Source organism: Crotalus tigris, unplaced genomic scaffold (genome assembly GCF_016545835.1).
Source record: "Crotalus tigris isolate CLP2741 ecotype Arizona unplaced genomic scaffold, ASM1654583v1 scf7180000019630.4133010339:1179603, whole genome shotgun sequence".
Taxonomy (NCBI): Eukaryota; Metazoa; Chordata; class Lepidosauria; order Squamata; family Viperidae; genus Crotalus; species Crotalus tigris.
The window spans coordinates 234,652-257,752 of record NW_024097627.1 but is presented as its reverse complement, the minus strand read 5'-3'; the positions used below and the strand labels follow the sequence as shown (position 1 = coordinate 257,752).

General features: G+C 35.8%; 1 protein-coding gene across 3 annotated transcripts in view; it reads right to left on the bottom strand.

Annotated features, from left to right (window-relative positions):
• Positions 1–436: 436 nt before the first annotated feature.
• POLR3B (RNA polymerase III subunit B) overlaps positions 437–23,101 on the bottom strand; it is a 63,895-nt gene continuing 41,230 nt past the window's right edge. Inside the window, exons 24-28 of one of the 3 annotated variants that reach the window (XM_039363915.1) lie at positions 17,224–17,327; positions 16,241–16,407; positions 14,600–14,713; positions 12,816–12,989; positions 437–1,057 (exon numbers count right to left, since the gene is read on the bottom strand). In XM_039363915.1, the coding sequence (XP_039219849.1) occupies positions 928–1,057; positions 12,816–12,989; positions 14,600–14,713; positions 16,241–16,407; positions 17,224–17,327 (689 nt within the window). In that variant the 3' untranslated portion in view covers positions 437–927. The other 2 variants (XM_039363916.1, XM_039363917.1) reach the window with 2 other exon arrangements.

Genomic DNA, 23,101 nt, shown 5'->3' with positions numbered 1-23,101 from the left:
GGAAGTATAAATTATTTGCAGTTTTAATTTTGCATAGCCACATCTTCTTGGCCCTGTACTCTAAATCAGAAAACAGAAAATAACATGTTTCTCCAGGACTATTTCCCAGTAGATTTGTCCAATGCTGTCTTCCAAGATAAGTGTTTGTTACAGTGGCTGAACTCATTATAGCTCGTGTTTATTTGGAATTCTTCTATCCCCAGCCTCCCAAAATTACGAGTGCAATTGGAAGCACCCTCTGATTCAGGCTATCTTAGAATTCCTTTAGGATTAAAATTTTACAACTATATATCTCTGAATCTCCGAATATGTATTATCTAGACCACAGACAAGAAAGGGCAGCCTATTTTACAACAGGTGGCTGCCTCAATCCTATTTATTATTATTAGTAATATTGTTATACCATAGACACATAAGACAGTTGGCTACCAAAATCAACATTAAACAATATATTTTAAGTTTTTATTAATTTACAATCTCAGTGAATAACATTTAAAAAAAACTATACTTGGTATGGGAAAAGAACTTCCACTTATTACAAACTACGTTTCAGTCACCAAAATATCAAAAGTTGGTCCTTTAAACTTCACTGTATTGTTATTCCAAATGTTTATTTATTTATATATTTATTTATGTGTTTGTATTTATGTTGCTTGTTCTGCTACAAATGGTTGATCTGTAGTGCTTGCATGCAATTCAAAGGATACCACGATGCTGCATCTATTTCCTTTTCCATCTTCTATACAAAACCTCTAACTGTTTGTCACGGATAAACACAGCTTATAACATTCTCTTGAGGACTGTTTCCCAGCCAAGGAGGGAAAAGAAAACCAAGAAGAACTTGTGGCCTATGTGGTTTAGTACTTCCACTTAAACTTGTTCAGATTACACTTCAGCCTGCTTCTTTTTCCTTTGCTTGTCATTTGTTTATTCATTGTACTTGGCCAATTTTAATCTAGGTATAATGTTCATAGATTGAAGTTCTTGGAAGAGAAGCTTACATGCATATGGTATACGCAGAGAGGAGACATGGCATGAAGATTTGCAGTAATGGCACCTAAAAGACAGAAAAAAATCAGGTGTTATTTTCCTCACACATCATACAAACACATCACAAGCACTACAGCCATTTGACATTTCCTTAAAATTACCTTCTTTTTATGTCCCATAATTCCCAGCACAATAGCAATAAAAGGCAAGTTACATGGGGAACAATGGCCTTAATAAATGTATCCATAAATCAACAAGTAAAAGAATTTTCCACAAAAGTTTAAACAAATGAAATTTGGTTTTATGGCTCCATTCCACAAAAGACATCTTTTCATTCTTGGTTCTCCAAACTGGCTCTCTTGTTAAATAATAAGAGTCTCTTCTTAGAATTTACATTTAAAAACCTACAATTATGTAAATATTTTGCAGGACAGACAATTTAGTAGCAGAGCTAAAGTTTGTATGTATATTACATGCCACAGAGGACAGACTATCTATGGAACATTATGACTGTGGGAACAATTAGTCAATGGAACAGTTTGCCTCCCAAAGTTGTGGGTGCTTCATTGCTGGAGGTTTTCAAGAAAAGATTGGACAACCATTTGTCAGAGACAGAATAAGGAGTCCTGCTCTGGGTAAGGGTTGGACTAGAAAATCTCCTATTCAAAATCTTAAAAGACGATGCAGTAAAAGTGCTACACTCAATTTGCCAGCAAATTTGGAAAAGTCAACAGTGGCCACAGGATTGGAAAAGGTCAGTTTACATTCCAATTCCAAAGAAAGGCAATGCCAAAGAATGTTCAAACTATCGCACCATTGCACTCATTTCACATGCTAGTAAAGTTATGCTTAAAATCCTACAAGCTAGACTCCAGCAGTATGTGGATCGAGAACTACCAGAAGTACAGGCAGGATTTCGAAGAGGCAGAGGAACTAGAGATAAAATTGCCAACATACGCTGGATCATGGAGAAAGCTAGGGAGTTCCAGAAAAACATCTACTTCTGCTTCATTGACTATGCTAAAGCCTTTGATTGTGTGGATCACAACAAATTGTGGCAAGTTCTTAATGAGATGGGAATACCAGACCATCTTATTTGTCTCTTGAGAAACCTATATGTGGGTCAAGAAGCAACAGTGAGAACTGGACACGGAACCACTGATTGATTCAAAATTGGAAAAGGAGTCCGGCAAGACTGTATACTGTCACCTGCCTATTTAAGTTATATGCAGAGCACATCATGAGAAAGGCAGGGCTAGATGAAACAAAAGTTGGAATTAAGATTGCCGGGAGAAACATCAACAACCTAAGATATGCAGATGATACCACTCTAATGGCAGAAAGTGAAGAGGAACTAAAGAGCCTCTTGATGCGGGTGAAAAAGGAGAGTGCAAAAGTTGGCTTGAAACTCAACATTAAGAAAACCAAAATCATGGCATCCGGCCCTCTCAATTCCTGGCAAATAGATGGGGAAGAAATGGAGGTAGTGACAGATTTTATTTTTCTGGGCTCCAAGATCACCTCAGATGGGGACTGCAGCCAAGAAATTAAAAGACGCTTGCTCCTGGGGAGGAAAGCTATGGCAAATCTAGACAGCATACTAAAAAGCAGAGACATCACCCTGCCAACAAAAGTGCGTATAGTCCAGGCCATGGTTTTCCCAGTTGCAATGTATGGCTGTGAAAGTTGGACCATAAGAAAGGCTGAGCGCAAAAGAATTGAGGCCTTTGAACTATGGTGCTGGAGAAGACTCCTGCAGTCCCTTGGAGTGCAAGGCGTTCAAACCGGTCAGTCCTAGAAGAGATCAACCCCGACTGCTCTTTAGAAGGCCAGATCCTGAAGTTGAAACTCAAATACTTTGGCCACCTAATGAGAAGGAAGGACTCACTGGAAAGGGCCTAATGCTGGGAAAGATTGAGGGCAATAGAAGAAGGGGACGACAGAGAATGAGATGGCTGGATGGAGTCACTGAAGCAGTAGGTGTGAACTTAAATGGACTCCAGAAGATGGTAGAGGACAGGAAGACCTGGAGGAACGTTGTCCATGGGGTCGTGATGGGTCGGACACGACTTCGCAATTAACAACAAGAAAATATCCAAAGTCCCTTCCAACTCTATGGTTCTAAAAAAAGACAAAATGGTGTCTAACTCCCCAAGATGCCCCTGAAGAATCTTCTCCCCAATTCAATATTACAATTTTCTGCTGCCTAAAGGGTTACTTTAATGTCCTATGCTTTAAGTTCTAGGCTTAAAAAATGAAATTAACCCTTATCCCTGCTCAAAAATCCCACATCAAAAGTCATAATCCTCAAGCATACTGTCATGAATTATTTGATCTTACAGTGGTTCTTAAGTGCTGGAAAAAAAGGATGGCAGCTGCTAGACATAGTAAAGTTGCCTGGCCCTTGCAGTCTTCCACTCTTAAAGCCCATTATTAGAGACAAAGGAGCACAACAATTTATGTTAACTAGATACTTATTTATTAGACTAGTTCAACTTAATATATGAAATTCAAGCTTTCCACTCATAATGCTGCCACCCACATTCTTCAAAGCGAAACACTCTAGCTACTTTCCTCCATCCCCAACAACAAATGGAACATTAAGGTATTCTCTGATGCCACAGTAACTAAGCTGAAATATATAGCAGGTAAGATTAAATTCTACATCCTGTTAATGTAAGAATTGGATATAATGATGCACAATCTGTATAAATACATTACACATAATCAGCTATTAGTGAAATTTCTATGGAGATTCTCAATCATCCAGGTCATGGTTGTCCCAAAGCTGCCTTTTCCAAAAGACAACTGGACTTTCTTGCTTTTTGCTTTGAAAACGTTTTGCTTCTCATCCAAGAACTGAAGATGATTCTTGGATGAGAAGCAAAATGTTTCCAGAGAAAAAAAATCCAAACAGTCCAGTTACCTTTTGGGAAAATCAGCCTTGGGGCAATTACTGAGATTCATTCAAAACTTAGGTTTTTGTATTATTTTAGACCATGAGAAGTTAAAAAATAAAAAGGAAGGTTCATCTATAAATAAACAATATTAGTAGACAATAGAAACTAGATATTGATGTATTGTCAACTTTTGGATTGATTGTGGGCACCTTTGTACTCTGAGGTCATCATCACAAACTTTAGTGGTCGCATTCCAGTAACTCCACCATTTTAAATTTACGCCAAAATTTGAAGAGATGCTATTACATTCCAGGACCTTCAGAAAATTTAGGCAAGAGTTTTAAGACTTGATGGACCAAAGGGATCTTGAAATAATGGACATTATGACATTATGTGGCTTGAAAAAAAAATCTGATCATCTCAGGTTTTGAAGTAGTTCTCTTGCATGTTGTTGTATATAGTTGAGGTAGTTCTCCTGTATATTGGCAATTTGGGATCAAATCATGCTATCTATGATGCAATAAATCTTTTTGAAGGTATTCCTTTTAGGATACTACAATTTTTATGCATTTAAATACACATTAGTTGAAATTAGCCAATTCTAACTTTTAGGATGGACCACTTTGAATGTTGAACTCCCCCTTCACTTCTACTGTTAATCAACCTATGGTAACATTTAATGGACACGGATGTGCTAACATATTGGTAGCGCCCTTTAAGTGCTGTGAGAGCCTCAGCTGCAGTTCTCCATTACCAAGGAAACTCTCAGTCAGTGGCACAGAAATGTTAATTATAGTATTCCAATTTAGGGGTGAAGAATGAGATTTCCCTTCAATCTTAATTTGTGCACCAATGAATGGCCCAAACTGTATTTGCTAGAAGCAGAGAGGAAAGAACAATACTCTGAAACCCATCAACAATAACAATAACCCACCCAGCTCCGATAATGCCTATCCAAAAAGCTCACTAATTCAGCCACCAGGGTTTCACTCATCATTTTTAGGGATAGTTTCAAAACTAAGTTTTAAGGGGAGAAGAAAGATTTATTGAACGTTATTCGCCAATGTGTACAATGAGATTAAAATTACTCTTTGGGTGGCACAATAAGAAGGTATGCCTGAAAGTGACAATATAAAAAATAATCTCAAAGAGCCCTGCCTAGAGGTATGACACAGCTATGTTTCAATACAGCTAACAATTATTAAAATACAAAACACAATGTAAAAAACACTTAATTTGAAATCAAGATTCAAATTAACCAACAATTAAGAGCTGGTGAAGAGATGTTGTAAAAATGCTTCGACTCTGTGTAGAACAGGAATGACTATCCTCTTGATAACCAGAGGTCCTGTGTAATATTTTGTAGGTGGGGCGATGAAAAATGGACAGAACCAATTTTCTGGATTTTTTTCTTATTCTTTTTCTTTTCTTTTCTTTTGTCCTTTCTTAAAAACTACATTAAGCCCATGTTATAACCTAGCCACAATTTTTAACATTTTCTACTTCAAAATGAACAGAAATTATGTGATTAATCTTTGGCAATAAGAGATAGTTGCAGGTTCTCCTTCTCCCAAAGGGCTGGGGACCACATGAGGCCTTGCAACATAAGATGGCTTAATCTTAACTTACATGTTGCCAGTATACTTGTCAAGAACAAATATAAACTGAAGCTTTTTTTAAAAAATGTGAACCACCTTTACCATAAGCACTCATTTTGTTGCTTTTCTAGAAAATGAAGAGACCCAAAACTATGGGGTTTTTTGCTCATGGTAGGACAGATTCCAAGATGATCTTTCTATATATTATTCTTACTAATAGATTTTGCATATCGGATGACTACAAAGGGCTGAGATATTCCCTTGGCACCTATTGTTCATCTAAAATCATATTTTTATTCTATACTTAACTGTAAAGAAGTATAAAAAGTATAAAATGTGTTTCTGAAATTTTATAAAATATGCATGTTTTTTATATTTTATACTTTAACACAAACACAAAGAGTTCCAAATATAAGTTTTGCATATGCCAAGGAAAGAAGGAAATGGTAGTGGAATGAGCAAAGGAAGAATGTTTATTTAGCATACATTATTAAGCTTGGTTGCAATAAAACAACTTTCTTCAACCTGCTCTCTTCTCCATGAATAAACTATAGCACTCAGCCTTTAGTCAGCACTGAACTGATTTACTGGGAATTTTAGGAGTTGTGGGTTCTTAGTGCATTGTTAATGATGATAGTGAAATGTCCACAAGAAAACAACCTAGCTAAATGACACAAGAATCCAACATCTGAAATACTGGAACTCCACTTAATACATTACAATTCTTTTGCTTTTACTGCCATGATACATGCAGACATCTGATAAGCTCTAGACTAGGGGTGGGGAACATTGGCTCTTTTATGACTTGTGGACTTCAACTCCCAGAATTCCTGAGCCAGCATGGCTCAACCTAGAAACCTCTCCCTTTCCCCTCAGCATGGCTGGCTCAGGAATTCTGGGAGTTGAAATCCACAAATCATAAAAGAGCCAAGGTTCCCCACCCCTGCTCTAGACTGAGCATACAGTTTCAATCTCTTATGGTGTAATTTTCCAAATAACTAATGCATTCAGAATCTCCATGCATAAAGAGTTTATCTATGGGTTGCTGTATCTTTAAAGAAGCATTCTCTGAATAAACAACATATGTTGAAGAAGCAGTTCAACACTAGAAATAACTTATCTTTTGTAATTTAGCAATAAAATTAAATTTAGCTATTTTAACATTTGCTGAATTTTCAATATTGTTGCCATTTGTTTAACAGTTTCAATCTGAGGGCCATTCAATCCTAGTACTACTGGAAGCACCAAATACCAAGTTTACTTGAAATACTTTTCTGATTCCTAATTCCAGGTTATACCCCTCCGTCCAATATTTTCCTTTTCTTTCTTCCCTACTGTTTTTCCAAGGCATGCTAATTTATACAGCAATTTCTCACTAAAGCTGGACTTACTGGCAAAGGCCTTTTTAGAGGTCTGGAGTTGCTATAATTGCCTAGCTTCCATTGTGTTGCTCATTAAAGGGCTGCTTGGCTCCTACTATTGACAGACAGAGCACATAATCACCTAATAACTAGATAACAAACCCAATTATAGGTTATGATCACCATCAGATAGCGTAAGACCAGAATTACTTCCTTTGAACATGTTTTCCACATTTACGTAGTGTAAATTTCTTCAGCAAAAAACTTTTCTAAGTGTTCTACAAAATGAATGCCAAGATATTATTTTTTAGTTTTCCCTGTTTAAAATGCAATCCTTTCATGCAATAAATTACCATAACTGTGGGTAGAGTTTTTCTGCATTTGTATGTAGCATCTCCTTTATTTATTTATTTATTTATTTATTTATTTATTTATTTATTTGTGAGACTTATATACCGCTTTAAGTGCAAGCACTCTCTAAGCGGTGTACACCAGTAAGCAATGTATATATATATTTACATTGCCCCCAACAATCTGGGTCCTCATTTTACCTACCCCGGAAGGATGGAAGGCTGAGTCAACCTTGAGCCGGTGAGATTTGAACCGCTGTCCTGCTGAACACAGTCAGCTAAAGTGGCCTGCAGTACTGCACTCTAACTGCTGCGCCACCTCGGCTCTTTATGGCTTTCAATTACCTTCTTTTTACCTTAGTTCTACTACTCATCTCTTTCACCATAATCACATCCTTAGAGGGGCAAATTGAGAAGTTTTATGTCTCACTTTCATTGTGTAACTTTTGTGATATTATTTTGTGCTGTGATGCACACACACACACACACATATCATATCATATGCAATGCTTACTGTTATTCCCTAATTCAATGCAACTTCTCATTGTAGTAATTATTTCTCACAATCACAAATAAAAACTAGAATCAGAACTGAAGATCGTAGGCTTTATAAAAGAGCTAATTAGTGCCAATAGGTAAGGCTAAGTCCAATTGATCACAGGGATGAACATTCACCATCTTGACTTGGCTCCAATCTGTAGGTTTTTTTGTATCATTTTCCTGTAATTCCTTTGATTTCATCCATCAATCCAATCTGTTGCCTCCTCCTTCCCTGAAACTTCCCTCAAAAAATCCATGATCTTCTCCCATCGCATATCCAAAGCACATGAGTTTCTACTACCTATTTAGTTGATCCAGGGATAATTGACTGATTTTTTTTGTCTAGTATTTCCACAATTGTTTAATCTCGTTGTTTCTATTATCTCTCACACACAAGATTACTCTTGATATACCTCCCCTCTTATATGATCAAATTTCCTAGGACTTCTCTAAAGTTCTTCAAACATTATCTATTTATTTAATGTTCCTCCATTTATTAATATTTTTGACTGAGATCATCTTTCCTTGTTTCTTGCAGTCAGCATTAATACATATCTTTCTTGTTGCCCAAGGTTTTTATGTTGGGTATTTCTTTGCCATGATAATACCTCGCTCTGAATTGATGTTTCCCCTTTCAAATTCTAGGAATATACTTGTATTTTCATTTGATGATGTCTCGTATCTCTTTTAATAATTCTTCAGTTTTCTTTTAAATAAGATAAGCACACTAATCTGTTCAGTTCACTTTTTTTATTTTAGTTGCATGATTTCCAAAAGATAAGCAAGCTTGAACCTAGATGGAAGCTAAATCTAGATTTCCCAAACCACCTATCTTCAGACTATATTTCAAAATATCATGGAATAAGCAAAGGGAAACCACTTCTATACAATTACCAAGAAAATTGCATTAATATGCCTAAGAAGTCACCAGGAGTCAAGTTTGACTTGAAGGTGATTGTCCTTTTAAAATATTAAATATGCTTGTATAGGACAATGTGGGTTGTTCAGATTGGTGCTAATGGGATAGAACTATGTAAAAGCTTATATAACAGTTTCTTTGCCATCTTCAGTTTCCCACAAGCCTGAATATTTTATGTCCATTATAAACAGGCTCAAAATAAATAGATGGGTTTCTAACCAAGCAGAAAATAAGCTTGTCAGCAGCCATGCCATCAATTACTCAGTCTGATTTGGCAACTGCCTATAGTAGGAGATTCATTTCATTACGAAACTTTTCCTCTGACTTCATTTTTTTCAGCTGAGAACAAGGCACTATACAGTGGTACCTTGATACTCAGTTGCACTGAAAGTCATTAAATTTGGTACTCAACACATTTTGATGTGAAAATTTTGTCCCAGTCCTCTTCATTTGTTTGATACTCATGGAACTTGTTGGTGTCAGCTGCCTTGTGACTCACAATATATTCCTTATGGGAAAAATGTGCTTGGTACTCATCATTTTTGCTATTCATTGCACCTCCTGGAACCAATTAACGATGAGAATCAAGATATCACTGTAATAACTAAGTGAGGGACAGTGGAACCAACCAATGGGACACTGTTAATTTTAAAAGGGCTTAAGGAAATGGGACAGTAGAAGCAGGCAGGCATCAGTCCTAAAAACAGGTTGAAGAAATTGAAAGAGAGCATCTTTGTGGCTCAGGCCAAAGTTTAATCCAATTGACAAGATCTGTTTAGAAATGATGGTGTTTAGAAGGGAAGAATTTATTTTTCTCCTATAAGCAGAGCTCCTGTCAGCTTCCCTGGCCAGAGAGCTGCTTCTGATTCTCCTATCCCAAATTTGGCATCTTCATGGGTATAGCTGCAAGAGAAGCCAAAGTATGGTATCACTTGAAGCTTCAGCCTTAGAGGACTGTATAAGCTCAGTGCTTCTCTATTCAATTCCCTTGAAACAACATGAAATAATAAAGTATACTATTTGTATTATTTTCAGGAAGCCTGATGGAATTGGATGAAAAGAATATTAATATCTCTGTTCTTATTTTCCCCAAGCTAACTATTATATCTTTTCAGATGAAAAGCCTAGGAATTCTCTGTTCTTCAAAATTTTGCTACAGATGCTTCTCTTCTTAGCACTTTTTTTTCATAGACATTGTCCTTTCCTACTGCAAACAATTGTCCTTAAAGTCCCTTTCTATCTATTGGTAAAAAGCAGATAAAAAGAGAATCGTGGAAACAGTAAGGAAGAATTGATTCCACACTTTACTTGGGAAATATTTTTTCCCTTCTACATCCAAAATTTTACATCCATCACCCTCCTCCTCCTCCAACCAAAAGATATATTTGTATTAAACCAACCTTCTTCATGAGATCTAATCTGAATTTCCCCTTCAATGTTGCCATCAAGTGGAAGCCTCGGAGTTCTGCTTTATTTGTCTCTGTCTGTCGGAACCTTGACACTTAGACAGCCTGCCTTCCTGGCAGTAGCCCCTGCTGTTTGGAACATTCTTGCTCAAGATCAGGTAGAATCCTACCCTTCCCAAAAGCCTTGAAGATCTGGCTTTTCCCACAAATACTGAGAGAGCATGTGGCTGGAAGCCAAGAAAATTGTCTATTGGATATGAGAACACTGGGAGTTTTTATGTTGGTTTATTGCTTTTTATTGCTTTATTATGTTTTGTAAACCACTCAGGGTTATGATATCCAAGAAGGGTAGTTACACTGATCTTTAAATAAATAAATAAAATTTTAGATAGAAAAGAACATTGATTTAACTTCTCCTATCTTTTCCAGGAAAAAAAAATGCTATTTGTAGCACTGGCAATACAAGTAATCATTTTATAGTATAAATCCTACATTCAATTAATGGACTCTTTTATCTCTGTCAAGTTTAGGCTTTTTTCTTTAAGTATTGGAAGATGTCTAGAGAATTAGATGCATTTCCAAAATACATCTACAGTAGATATTCTAACGACACGAAGGTAAGAGTGATGAAGAATGAAATTGTGATTCCATAGCTCTTGCATCCTGCTATGGCAGACCTGGGCATTTTTAAGGCTCTTGGGCCACAACCAGCCTTTTGGCAATCCCTGTCTGGCCCAAATGAGGTAAATCAGAAATTAGAAATCAAAAATAAATAAGTGTGGTCATGCACACAATACAACCGCATTTCTTTTATTTTGAAGGTGGCTATTTTTTTTCCAATTTATGTATGTGTGCCCATGCACCTTCACAGCCCTATTTTTTCAGCCCTCCACAACAGTCCCGGTTTATCATATAGCCCCTGGGAAAATTAACTTCCCACCCCTGTGTTATGATCTCCAACTGAATCCTTAAATCAGAGATGGAAAAGGCAGACCTGACAGACTGGCAGACTGAAGTGTCAGCAGTCAATCAGACACCTGTAGTCACTGAGTCTAAGCAGGTGAAATCAAACTTACATAATGAGGAGCTAGATTTTGGCAGGACACTAGACTAGTCCAAAAACCTAGCAGCAGCAATGAAGGCTGAGACATAGAGATCAACACACCACCTGAGGTGAGTAGCAACACCTCTAATTAAGCTAATCAGCACCTCCAGGCCCTTCTCCCCTGTTGAAATAACTTTCTGACTTCAGTCCTGGGTTCCTGCTAGTCTTGTTCCTTGCCCTGAATTTAAATCCTTGGCTTGACATTTCAATTGGCTGGTTGAATTCTCTGGTGTTCATACCCTGGACTATAACAGACAACATTTGTATTTCAACCTCTGCCTTTGTCCTGCTGACAACTCAAATTTGAAGGCAAGACATTGGGCTCTGGCAAATCACTCAATTACCAGCTGTTATCAGGAAGTTTATAACATGGTAGTAAAACCTTTCAAACCTGTAATTGCCTGGCATTTTGTTTTTCACTGTCTGGCAGAGGATATAGCCAGGGGAGACAAAAGCGATAGCTGTGATGTTCCCATAAATATGTAGGTTGTGAGCTTGAAACTAACGCCATACCTAGGACTACTGACAAAAACAAGTTTCATTTGGCCTGGAGGGAATGTCGGTGGTTCTATGCACTCAATGACTGAACTTTAGAAATATCCAGTCTGTATCAGGATTCTGAAACCAGTTTGGATTTTCAGCACTATCAGAATGCCTAAATATTGGTGAGTTACACTCTGCTTCATTTCTTGTCATCTCTCCTTGGGAGCTCTTGATGACAATAACCACCATTTCCTGGCATGGATTTTGCTCGAGAGGAGACAGGGCATTTGCTGGCAAACTGCCCCACAATTTTGGTGTTGTATTGATGTCTTGGGAGGAGACTGTCTTATCTGAGTACTTCTATTAAATACCAAACTCTCCATAGTAAGCAAATGGTCAATGTGTAATTGTGCTACTCTTCATGTACAAAGAATGGAGTTCTGCCGGCCACCAGGAGTAAGGAGTGAATAGTGATGTCTTTTCATCTGCCCAAGCCCATAACTCCTTAAGTTTCTAGGCAGACTTCAGCTGTTCTTGTCACATAATTCATAACCCACTGCACTCATTCTTTAAACTACTCTCATTCCATTCAGTACCCAGAACCTTACTCTTACTTTGTACCAGTACTAGGAACCCTGCAGTGTACTCCTGCAGTTAATGCTTGCCGTGCCAGAGCTGATGGATCTCACAGGTGTCACTTGGAAGACAGCATCCTTCAAATTAACTTTCTGATGAGCCATGAATTTAGCAGTTATCCAAGTAAGGATCAGCCTGGGTCAGTTAGAGAACTATCCATTTGCTTATCCCCTAACCACAAAGCTTATAAAGAAATCCACTCTGGCTCAGTGATGGGACAATTATTTAGTCTCTAAGAAGGTTAGAAATATGCTTAACAGTCCACATATTTTTCAGGCAGTAAGGCTAATGCTCGATGCCAGACTACCATTGCTGCTGTGATAGCAGCTTCTGCAGGGTCTTCTGGGACTTCCATTGTAAGCGGTTGTTTATATTTTCAGCATTCCTGCCTTGGGAAACTCCAATTCCCAACTACTTCCTGCACCAAATATCAAATTATTATGATGTTATGTGCATCCTAAAGACATGCACCCAAATGCTATGAATGAGGAACAAGAAAATACACTGTCAAACTAACTTCTACTTACCAGCCAGAGTAGCCCAGTAATCCACACTGACCGCATACATCTACTTCAAATGCGTCACTTGAAATCATAAGCCTCTCCAATAAGAGCATGCTGGCTCCATAACCTATCAAGCAGTCTCTTTCCATTTCTCCCAGACGCAGTCCCCCATCACGGGATCGGCCTTCAGTAGGCTGCCTTTAAATCAAGAAGTTTGTAATTATTATTTCTACTTGCATATGCAGTTATGATTCAGTAATAGTGTATACAGGTAATGCTTGACTTACGACCATTTTTTTAGTGACTGAAGTTACAACGGCAGTGAAATAAGTCACGACTGGTTTTCACACTTTTGACCCATGACCATGTGATCAGAATTTGGGTGCTTGGCAACTGGCATGCAGTTACGACAATTGCACTATCCTGGGTTCATGTGCTCACAATTTGCAATCTTCCAATTATAGATTATAAGGTGGCTCCATCAAAATGCAAGGACATTTTTGGAAGATTTGAGGCATCAAATAGCACTCCTGCTAGGAAAGCTGTGTCCCATCCTGACGAGCAAGTGCTTAGCTTTGATGTCACCTCTGTCCGGAAAACACTGCAGAAAGTTAACATTCAGAAAGCAGCAGGCCCAGATAATATTCCTGGACATGTTCTTAGGGAATGCACAGATGAGCTGGCTTGTTTCTCGCAGATATTTTCAATCTCTCATTGCTTCGTGGTATCCGAAGCAGAACATCCACATTCAGTCACAATTTTGTTCCATACAGTATTAACTCTGTGAACTCTAAAGCTTCCTCCTTCCATTATGCATTCAAGATGGACAGTAATTAATATTATATGTAAGGGTGTAGGTCTATACATATGTTGTATATAGTATGTTTTAAATGTGTGTTAGGTATGTGTACACTTTGAACAAACAACTAAATTTCATTTTTAATGTGTGTCATTGTGCTCACAGTAAAAAATGACAATAAAGTTTGGTTGTCTGTCTGTCTGTCTGTCTGTCTGTCTGTCTGTCTGTCTGTCTGTCTGTCTATCTATCTATCTATCTATCTATCTATCTATCTATCTATCTATCTATCTATCTATCTATCTATCTATCTATCTATCTCAGCTGGCTTCTGACAAGCAAAATCAATAGGGGAAGCCAGATTTGGTTAATGACCACATTATTCATTTAACAACTGCAGTGATTTGCTTAAGAAAAACGGCAAAAAGATTGTAAAATGGGACAAACCTCACTTAGCCAGAGAAATTTTGGGCTCAATTGTGGTCATAGGTTGAGGACTACCTGTATAAATTGTGTCTTTCCTTCAATTAGCTAAGGATCCAGCAGTAGAAATAGAAGAAGCACCTGATCTCCTCTATATAATGCAAAACAGAATACTTTCTTCTGCATTATTTATTGCAAATATTCATTCAGCATATATATTATTTAAAGGGAACTAGTGTAATGTTTAGTTTTTTAAGAGTGGGGAGAACCAACTTCAAGTCCAACCTCAGTCTGAAGCTCTCTGTATGGCACTTGGTCAATTATACTCACTCTGAGACCTTCTTTTTTCACAAAGGTTTTCTCTGGGAAAAACTGGAATTAAGCTTAAGTGGAAGTGGAAGATATGAATCTAACAAATAATAGTAACCACCGCCAATGTAAAATACCATTGAAAACAGTTCGGAATATATGCGAAAAATGTGGACTGGTATTAACAGCTGAAAAATAGTAGCCATCTCAATTCAGTGGTTTTTTTTACCTCATTAAATATGATTCATTTTGTACATTTGTGTCCTTGTTTCCTTCATACCTGGTAAGAACTGCTCTGGGTCCTCTAGCTCTTGCATGCATCTTATCCAGCACCATGTGCTTCAGTTTCTGATAATATACAGGGCCAAAATAGATATAGGCTTCTAAGGGTTCCCTGAGAAGGAGATTAAATAAAAGCAGAAAAATGAACTGTAAAAATATACATATCAGAATTGCAAAATTTTACAAAAATACACAACTTTCATATAACCAGCATCCAGAATAATGGTGCTACATATGAAAAAACTGCATAGTAGGCAACTTGGTTTTTTTTTCTTCATTACATCTTAGCCAAGTCACTCAGTTGAGAGAAAAAACAAGTATCTGGTAAAAAAGTGAATACTGTATTGTTATCTGAAAAAAAAAACAACTAGTTCAGTTCTTTTTTTTTTTTTTACATGAAGGAAAGTCCTGAAAAGGACTTTTAGCATACCTACCAAGGCGGAGGGCCTGAAAATGGGGCCACCAGAAGTAAAAAGAAGTGGAGAAATGTAGCAGGAATAACAGCAAACAATGCTAAGAGGAACAGCAGAAGCAACAGTGGGGACAAATTCAATTGCCCCTCTTCCTTCTACTCATGACTGTGGGATGCGGTACAAATTCCATCCCTCCTTTTTTGAGATCATCAACTCTTCTATTTTCTTATAAAGTTTAATTTTTTTTTTAAAAAAAGATGTGTTTTACTGACTTGTAAACAGAAGTATAACACAGGGTGAACAACCAGAGCTCAGAGGAAAGCATCTAGTGTTCAAACTCCTGATCAATATTGCTGCAAATTAGTGACACTATTCTATGGTAGGAATCACCCAAAAATGTAGCTTAAGACCTTAAAATAGAATTTTGTTTAAACTAAAGGAAGCCACCTGTTGCTGGGGGCTGAAAATTGCTAAGAGGGAGAACAAGCAGTTTTTAACAAATGAAGACAAATTACAGACGTTCATTAAATATGTTGAAGTAAGATTTAACATCCCGATGCATTGGATCTGGAAAATCATGTCAGCTTTTTAAAAAATAAAAACACTTTATTTTCCTTAAATCAAATTTGATTTAAGATAAAAAAAATCTTAAATAAGTTAGTGGAATAAGTTGCCGTCAATGGTATCTTGATTTTGGAATAGGAGGGAATAAGAAATTGAAAATCAGAATTAAGATAAATAAACATTGTCATATGGCTCTATCCTATTCTTAAGTCATCTCATATTCCTTTGACAAACACATCTCCGAAGATAGTTTAATCAAACAGCAGGAATCTCAGAGATCAGTCAGCTCTGCCAGACTGATTCAATAATTGACAAAAGCTCCAGAGGAAAAAAGCCCCAGTTGATTAACACCTGCCTCCAATACTATATTTTATATGGCTTTATAGAATAGAAGGCTACTAAACTATTAAGAGCACACAAAATGTCTGCCAAGGGCCTTGAACACATCATTAGCAAAATATTATTAGCAAATAAGACTTCCCAACAAGGAAAAGTTGATTTTGTTTTACAGGATTAGTTGGAGATAAGGGGTTAAAAAAACCTTTTGAAATAATTCATATAAAATTCAGTACACATTATAATTACATGTATCTTTAACACATGAAGCTGCATTAAAAACTGGAGATGCTATATTTCCCAGTACCCTTTTAGGATATTCTTACCCTGTGATGCCAGATGTTACATAATCCTTCCCCAAATAGTTATAGCCATAACGAACAAGATCTTCACATACATCTTTAACTTTACTGCCACCGAATGCCGTTCCATAATGAAATCTGCCATCTAGGACTCCAGCTTTACCTGCCAGAAGTTCAATGAGTTTTCCCACCTGTGCAACACAAGACGAGACAGTGTTTCACCATAAGCAATCTGTGATATGGAAAGGAAGATTTGCTATTCAAAGAACAGAAGTGTTGTACTTAAGGTATCTTAGATCTTGGTGTACCTTTAGTGAATGCCAGACAGAACTCTCTGTCTGACCAAACTGATTTATTTAACTACCGTCATCATGCATTTTTTAATTCTATTTCCATAAAGCTTTAGCCATTCTTCTTGAGCAATGCAACCAAGAAAGTCTCTTTTCTAACTGAGCTTGCTACAGTATTTCTTCAAGTTTATGATGATGATGTACAATTAGCTATATCTCTTTAAGATTTTTTTTAAAGGAGCATAGAATCAGTGAGCTAAAGCAAAACTATAAACTATAAACTTGATTAAGAAAGTCCCCTCTAACATTTAACCAATGTTTTATAAGCAACAAACTGAATCAGGTAGAAGACAATTAACAAAGGCTACATAATATAGTATCAAGTCCATTTCTGTTTGATCATGCTGGCAGTGACTAAAAGAGACACAGATTCATTTTTACCAGATTCTTCCACTAAAGCATCTGCCTACTGTTTTATGAATATAAAGGCTCCAACAGATATGCATAAACCTGGAAAATATTATTGGGCAAACCAGTTTTTTCAGCATGTAGAAAGCGCAAGCTTTCAAGATATGTAATAGACTATATCTTTGTTCTACCCTATGAAAAATAATGTAGAATATGGGAATTGACATTGCTAATAGAGAAATTTATAAAAAGAGATAAAATTTTAGCATTACAAAAATCCATTAAAATGAAATGCATGCCACTACATACCGTCATACGTGATGGGAAGCCATGGGGATTCATAATGATATCAGGGCAGATTCCTGAATCACAAAATGGCATGTCTTCCTGAGGTACAATCAGTCCACAGACTCCTACAACAAAGTGAATATTTCAAAGAAAAGCAAAGAATCTGCACTATACCTCAGATCAATAGCATATTTTATGTTTTTATGTAGTCCAATTCCTCTCCTAAATGATTACTAAACAAATGTTAAGTTTTAGGTTAGAAAATAGTTTTAAAACGCTTCCTACAAAAATATTCTTACACGCATGAAGTCTTAACCTAGAGAAAACTTAGTAGTCATAATGAGCTGACTAAAAATAATTTAAGTCAACCAACTGCCTTACTTTTGAAGGGAAAGGAAGGATAGTATAGTCATCCCGAGCTTGCTCAGAACACTAACCAAGGAACTAAGCTCACAGGGTGTAGGGAAGATATAATGAAACAAGATTTTTAAAGATTTTATTTAGTGATTAAATTGATAGTCTGTCTTTCTTCCTCAAGGCAGTTTACATGGTTATTTCTCTTCATTTTTAACCTCCCAACAGCCACCTTGGGAGGTAGATTTGTTTGAGACCAGAGACTGCTCTTAGACATCCAGTAAGCTTCCATGCCTAAGAGTGAACTTGGAACCAAGGCCATCCAGTTCTTCTCTAATACCTTAACCTGTCTATGCAGTCTATCCAATTTAATTCATAATAAATAAATAGTGATTCACACTTTCATTTGGTAAGATCAAATTGTCAAAAACAGTTGAAACCCACATTTCAAAATGAGCAACTGAGCTACCTTGAGATTTAATAAATACAAATAAATAAATGGTTAATGTGTAAAAATGACTGGCCATGGGGAAAATGCATATAGTCCATGATAGGAAACTGGCTATTTCCTAGCAAACAAACAAAGTATCACATATATAAATCAAATATGTTTATACACACACACACACACACACACAAATACAGATACACAGGAAATGTTTACCATAATAATTGGTTCATATGCACATCAAGTATTCAACACCTGCTTCACATACCGACTATTTTTTTATTTTTTTACACACAGATTGGACAGCTTTGGTCAAATTTCCCTTCACTAGGACCTTGCATGGTATTATTATGCTGAAAGGGCACCTATAAGGCAAAAATTAAATCTGGGCTAACTTAAAATTACTTCAGGCACTGAAACCCTTTTATATGCCAAGACGGTTCCCATAGCAGACAGCCACTGTGTTGTTTGTTTTGTGTGAAAGTGAATGATAAAAGATCCATGAAATCGACACAGAAAGGCAGAACAGCAGAAAGAACAGAGGCCTCTCCATCATAGCAGCTTCTACCCTTTGCTGACTTGTATAACAATGGAATCGAGACGTCCAACTGCAGATCTAACACAGCTGTGCATTTCATTAGATGAAGAGCACTAGTGACACAAGTAAATAATTAACTTATTCTGGTCCGCTGACTGTGCTTATGAGACCAGTCATAGCTGACAGATTTTAATACAAGTTAAACACAAAGAAAGCATAATGAGATTAGACGTTAAAACAAAATATTTAGAAAGACTCGCAGGGAAAAGAAACCACTACTTTTACAAGACATCTTTAAAAGTTCTTATTTTCAGAAGTAAGTTAAAATTCTTAATTTTAATCAAACTCTAAAAAGCTGATCAATTGAAACACAATAAAACATACACATTTATAAAGAATTGAGCAATAGCACTTCTGCTTTTTTGTCTCTAGAATGCTAACATTTTTTTTCAATCTAAGAATATATTTGCTTCATTATTAAGTTAAAATGTTATTTTAAACTGCAGGCTTTATCTTTTACTTTATACTAAAGGCTTTCTAATACAGCAAAATGATACGTCCTTTTCAAATTATACAACAAAAGTAAAAGTTGCTGAAACACAAAAACTACTCTATCCGTATGAATGTTTAAAGAATTATTCCACCACCTAAATATATATACATATTCACAGATCTTTGAATATGTACAAAAAATAGCTAAAGGGGACCACCATTATGTTTAAAAAAATAAAAAGTTTTAGATTGCAATACTACCTTTCGGTGTTTTGGAAGTAAGTTCTTTTCAAAACCAATGGCATGTAATTTTAAGCACAGATGCATACTGTCAATTATATTTTAAAAAGAAAACCAGATTTATATAAAGGTACCCCAGATTTCTGTTTCAATATAATGCTCATTATGGACTAGAGGTACTATATTATTACATTCTATGTACCTTGCCTGTCCATGATTTCTGATGAATGCACCCACCTTTTTCTAGGAGCACAGAATTAAGACCTAAGTTTTAACGAATAAGTCTTTGTATAACAAACTTCATCAATATTTGCCCTTGTTCCAATTATTTCAACACAGGAGAACTGATGAAAAACAAAACTGGTTATTTGACTATTAACACAAAAGAGCAAAATCTAACACACAATTTTAAATTAAAAATATTTTGACAACATTTTTTATAAGCGGGTTCTTCATTTGTTCTTTTTATTGCTCACAAGGATAGATGATTTTATGCACTTAAATAGTAACTCGCAGAGATATGAAATATTACCTTGACTCATAGGGCAAGGTTATTTAAATCAAGGATAATAATTAATCTTGGAACTTCTGAACTGACATTGGTGAATATGCCTGTGGCTAGGATAATAGCTACATTAAACAATCTCCTATATTTAAATGTGCTACTCTTCAGATCCAATGCAGAGGAGATATTTCAAAGGGGATGCAGCTTAAGGAAACCATCTCTTTTCCTGGTCTCACACAGTAACCACACTATAATGTAGGAATATATGTGTAAATTTCAAGAGATGGCACTGCCTTTATCTTGTCATACCCTCCATATCTCAAAGGTACACTTTACTGGAATTATGTAATTATTGGGAAAAAGTAGATCTTCTTTAAGAAAGGTGCAGCAAAAATCACCCCACTCTCCAAAGTACCTTCTCTGTTCTGCATCAAAAAGCTGCACATCATCACTCATGCAGAGTTGTTAATTCAAAGTCCAGTTTGGGATAGATAGTGTATGTGAAGTTCTGGTTTTCAAGCCAAAATATTCTGATGTTCTGCAAAATCTCATGTACAAAATCCAAAATTAGTTAATATTTATAATGTTTGTTTTTTAATTGTAAAAATCTGTACTATTCTGTAACCGTGCAGAAAGGCAGCAAGAACAAACTGATACTCCATGGAACTAAATAGTAAAGCACTTAAAATTCAAAAAGACAAATAATCCTATGACATTTAAACCCCGATTAAGCCCCACAGTATAAGAATGTAAGCCAGGCCACAATTAAAAGATCAGAAGCCACAGCTGCAGTATTATCAGTTTCTACTGAAAAGATTAAAAATAGAACTTGCCATTACGACAGTGTCTTCTAGATATTTAGTGTAATTTTAAAACTTTATGTACCATGTTCAACAGAAGATCTTTCATTTCATAAAATAATGCATGTAATGAAACACTGCATCTCCCACTATTCTGTCCATCTTAAAATTCTGCAGCATGAGATCCTGAAATGCTATTAACTTAATATATTCTTATAAAATATATGAAATATATTTTAGAATATTTTAAAATACACTTCATGTATTTTAAAACATATTTCTTAGTAATTTATTAATTCCAATTGGTATTAAGAGTTCATAATAATCTTCATACCTACTCTCTCTTTTTTATTTCCATCAATTTAGAACAGTACAGATGTATTTATGGAATCTAGTTATTGCTGTACTAGGGTGGGAACCTCCCCCCCAGAAACCAATGGTCTTCCAGTTAGTGGAAACTTTTTGCCAATATGGACAAATTCCCCTAACAGGGAACAATTAATTTTCCAATAGTGAATAATTGACAGTTTTGTCATCTCATTGGGCAAATTTTAGATACAACAAAACAAAATTTAACCAATAGATAATACATAAGCAACTTGATTAGTCTCTTTATTAAAACCATTCCAAGTTGGAGGAGGCGCTAAAAGACAATACTGCTTATAGTTTGGTTTCCCATGAGCTGCTGAATGGCCTGATGTGATAAATTTGCATAGTCTGAAGGACAAAAAGAACTGGTTAACTTAAAATTTTGCAATGTTCCTAGAAGCAGTAACTGTAAAACACCTAGAGGTACTTTGAAAAATACATATGGGGAACTTAATCATGAGCTTCAGAAAAAAATGGTTTCAAAATTTAAGCAAAATTAAGAGCTTTTTATCCTAAAATATATTGTAGAAAGGGGAAAAGTAAGGGAGGGGGAGGAAATTACTGAAAAGGGTCAGAAGGTTACTGGTTTGCTTCTTTAGTCAAAATGCTCATTTGATGTTAGAATAGTAAGTTAAATACCTTGTTGAAGAAAATATGACGAAAAGCTTGAAGGTTTGGGTGCTTTTTTAAAAAATATGGACTTGCTTTAAATTGGCAAAGAGTAAATTAAAAAGAATGAATAATATTTCGTTACATATTAATTCAGTATGACTTTGTAAGGTCTTTAGGAAATGTAACCTGATTCAAGATCCTGGAATGAGTTGGGTAGAAAAAACAGAATTGCATCTTTCTGTGAATCTAGTTAAAACTATTTGTCCATCATTTTCTTACTTGCATGCTTTGTTAAACTGTAAAATATGTTATCTGTGAAATATGTAATTATGTATAAAGTAAATCAGAGAAGATACGCCTATCAGTGGCTTCTTATTATGTTTAGTATATGTTAACTGTAATGTCAGAGGCAGTATGGGTAATATAGTGTATAGTGAATACTTATGCCTCTCTTACCCCCAATTATTTTGAAAACAGGCTGCTAGCTTATAAAGATTGATTTAATTCAACATTATTCTTTTTAGTATTTTGTTTATGAAGTATGATTCCAATCATTTAAACAAGAAACCTACACATTGCACAAGGGTAAAGGCTCCATATTAGACGAAAACAAGAATTTATAGAATAACAGTGGCTGGCTATTAAATGCCAGCCATTGGTAGTGGTGTCTTCTGACTTTGTTTATAGAAAACTGCATTTATCAGAACATTTATGATATTAATTAACCAGTATGATTTTACTAGTTCAGCTGGAGTTTGATTTTATCTATCACTTGATGTATGCCTCTAATGACATTTGAAGTCCAATTTTCTTGTTTTTTTAGGACACATTCTTTTGCATTTACCTAGGAGAAACTTAGTAAAACATTAATTTAAATGAAGCTTATTCTGATATTTGTAGGATTGTGTTAATTGGCTTATTTTATTTAAACTGTTTTCGGATTCTGTTGGTTGAAAAGAAATATATAAAAAACATTCAAGACAAATACCTATTCAGATGTGTCCAATTCAAGGAAGAAAAGCCATATAGATTTAATAAAAATGTTTGTGTTTTTGCATTATTTATTAATAGTCAGAGATAATCAGTTTTGCAAATAAAATATATTCTGCACCAAAAGAAACACATCAGAATGTTTTCATAAATATAATATCAATGAATGTACAAACATTTCATTGTTTCTAGAAGTATTTTTATTGTAGATACTCAAGAAAGGTTTAAGCCTTTATCAGGGATCTTTAGCTATTAAAACAGCTTCTGTTTGCCATTCCTATCCTCATTGCTTAAATACAGTTCTTCCACTTGAAGAATACTGCTCAGCACTACTGTTTAGTTCTGTGATTTGCACGACCTTTGTCAGTAGTGTTAATCCTTTTTCACATGAGAGACTGAGACCGATCTTTCAGAGAAGTGATAGATTGCTTTTTCACATCAAAGGACTCTAACTTTTCTCCTTCACTGGGATTCCTGCAGAAGGAAAAGAAAGTCTGGAAATATACAGCAAGAAATATGAAAGCCTGAAATTATCTCTCAGTCTTCTCTGG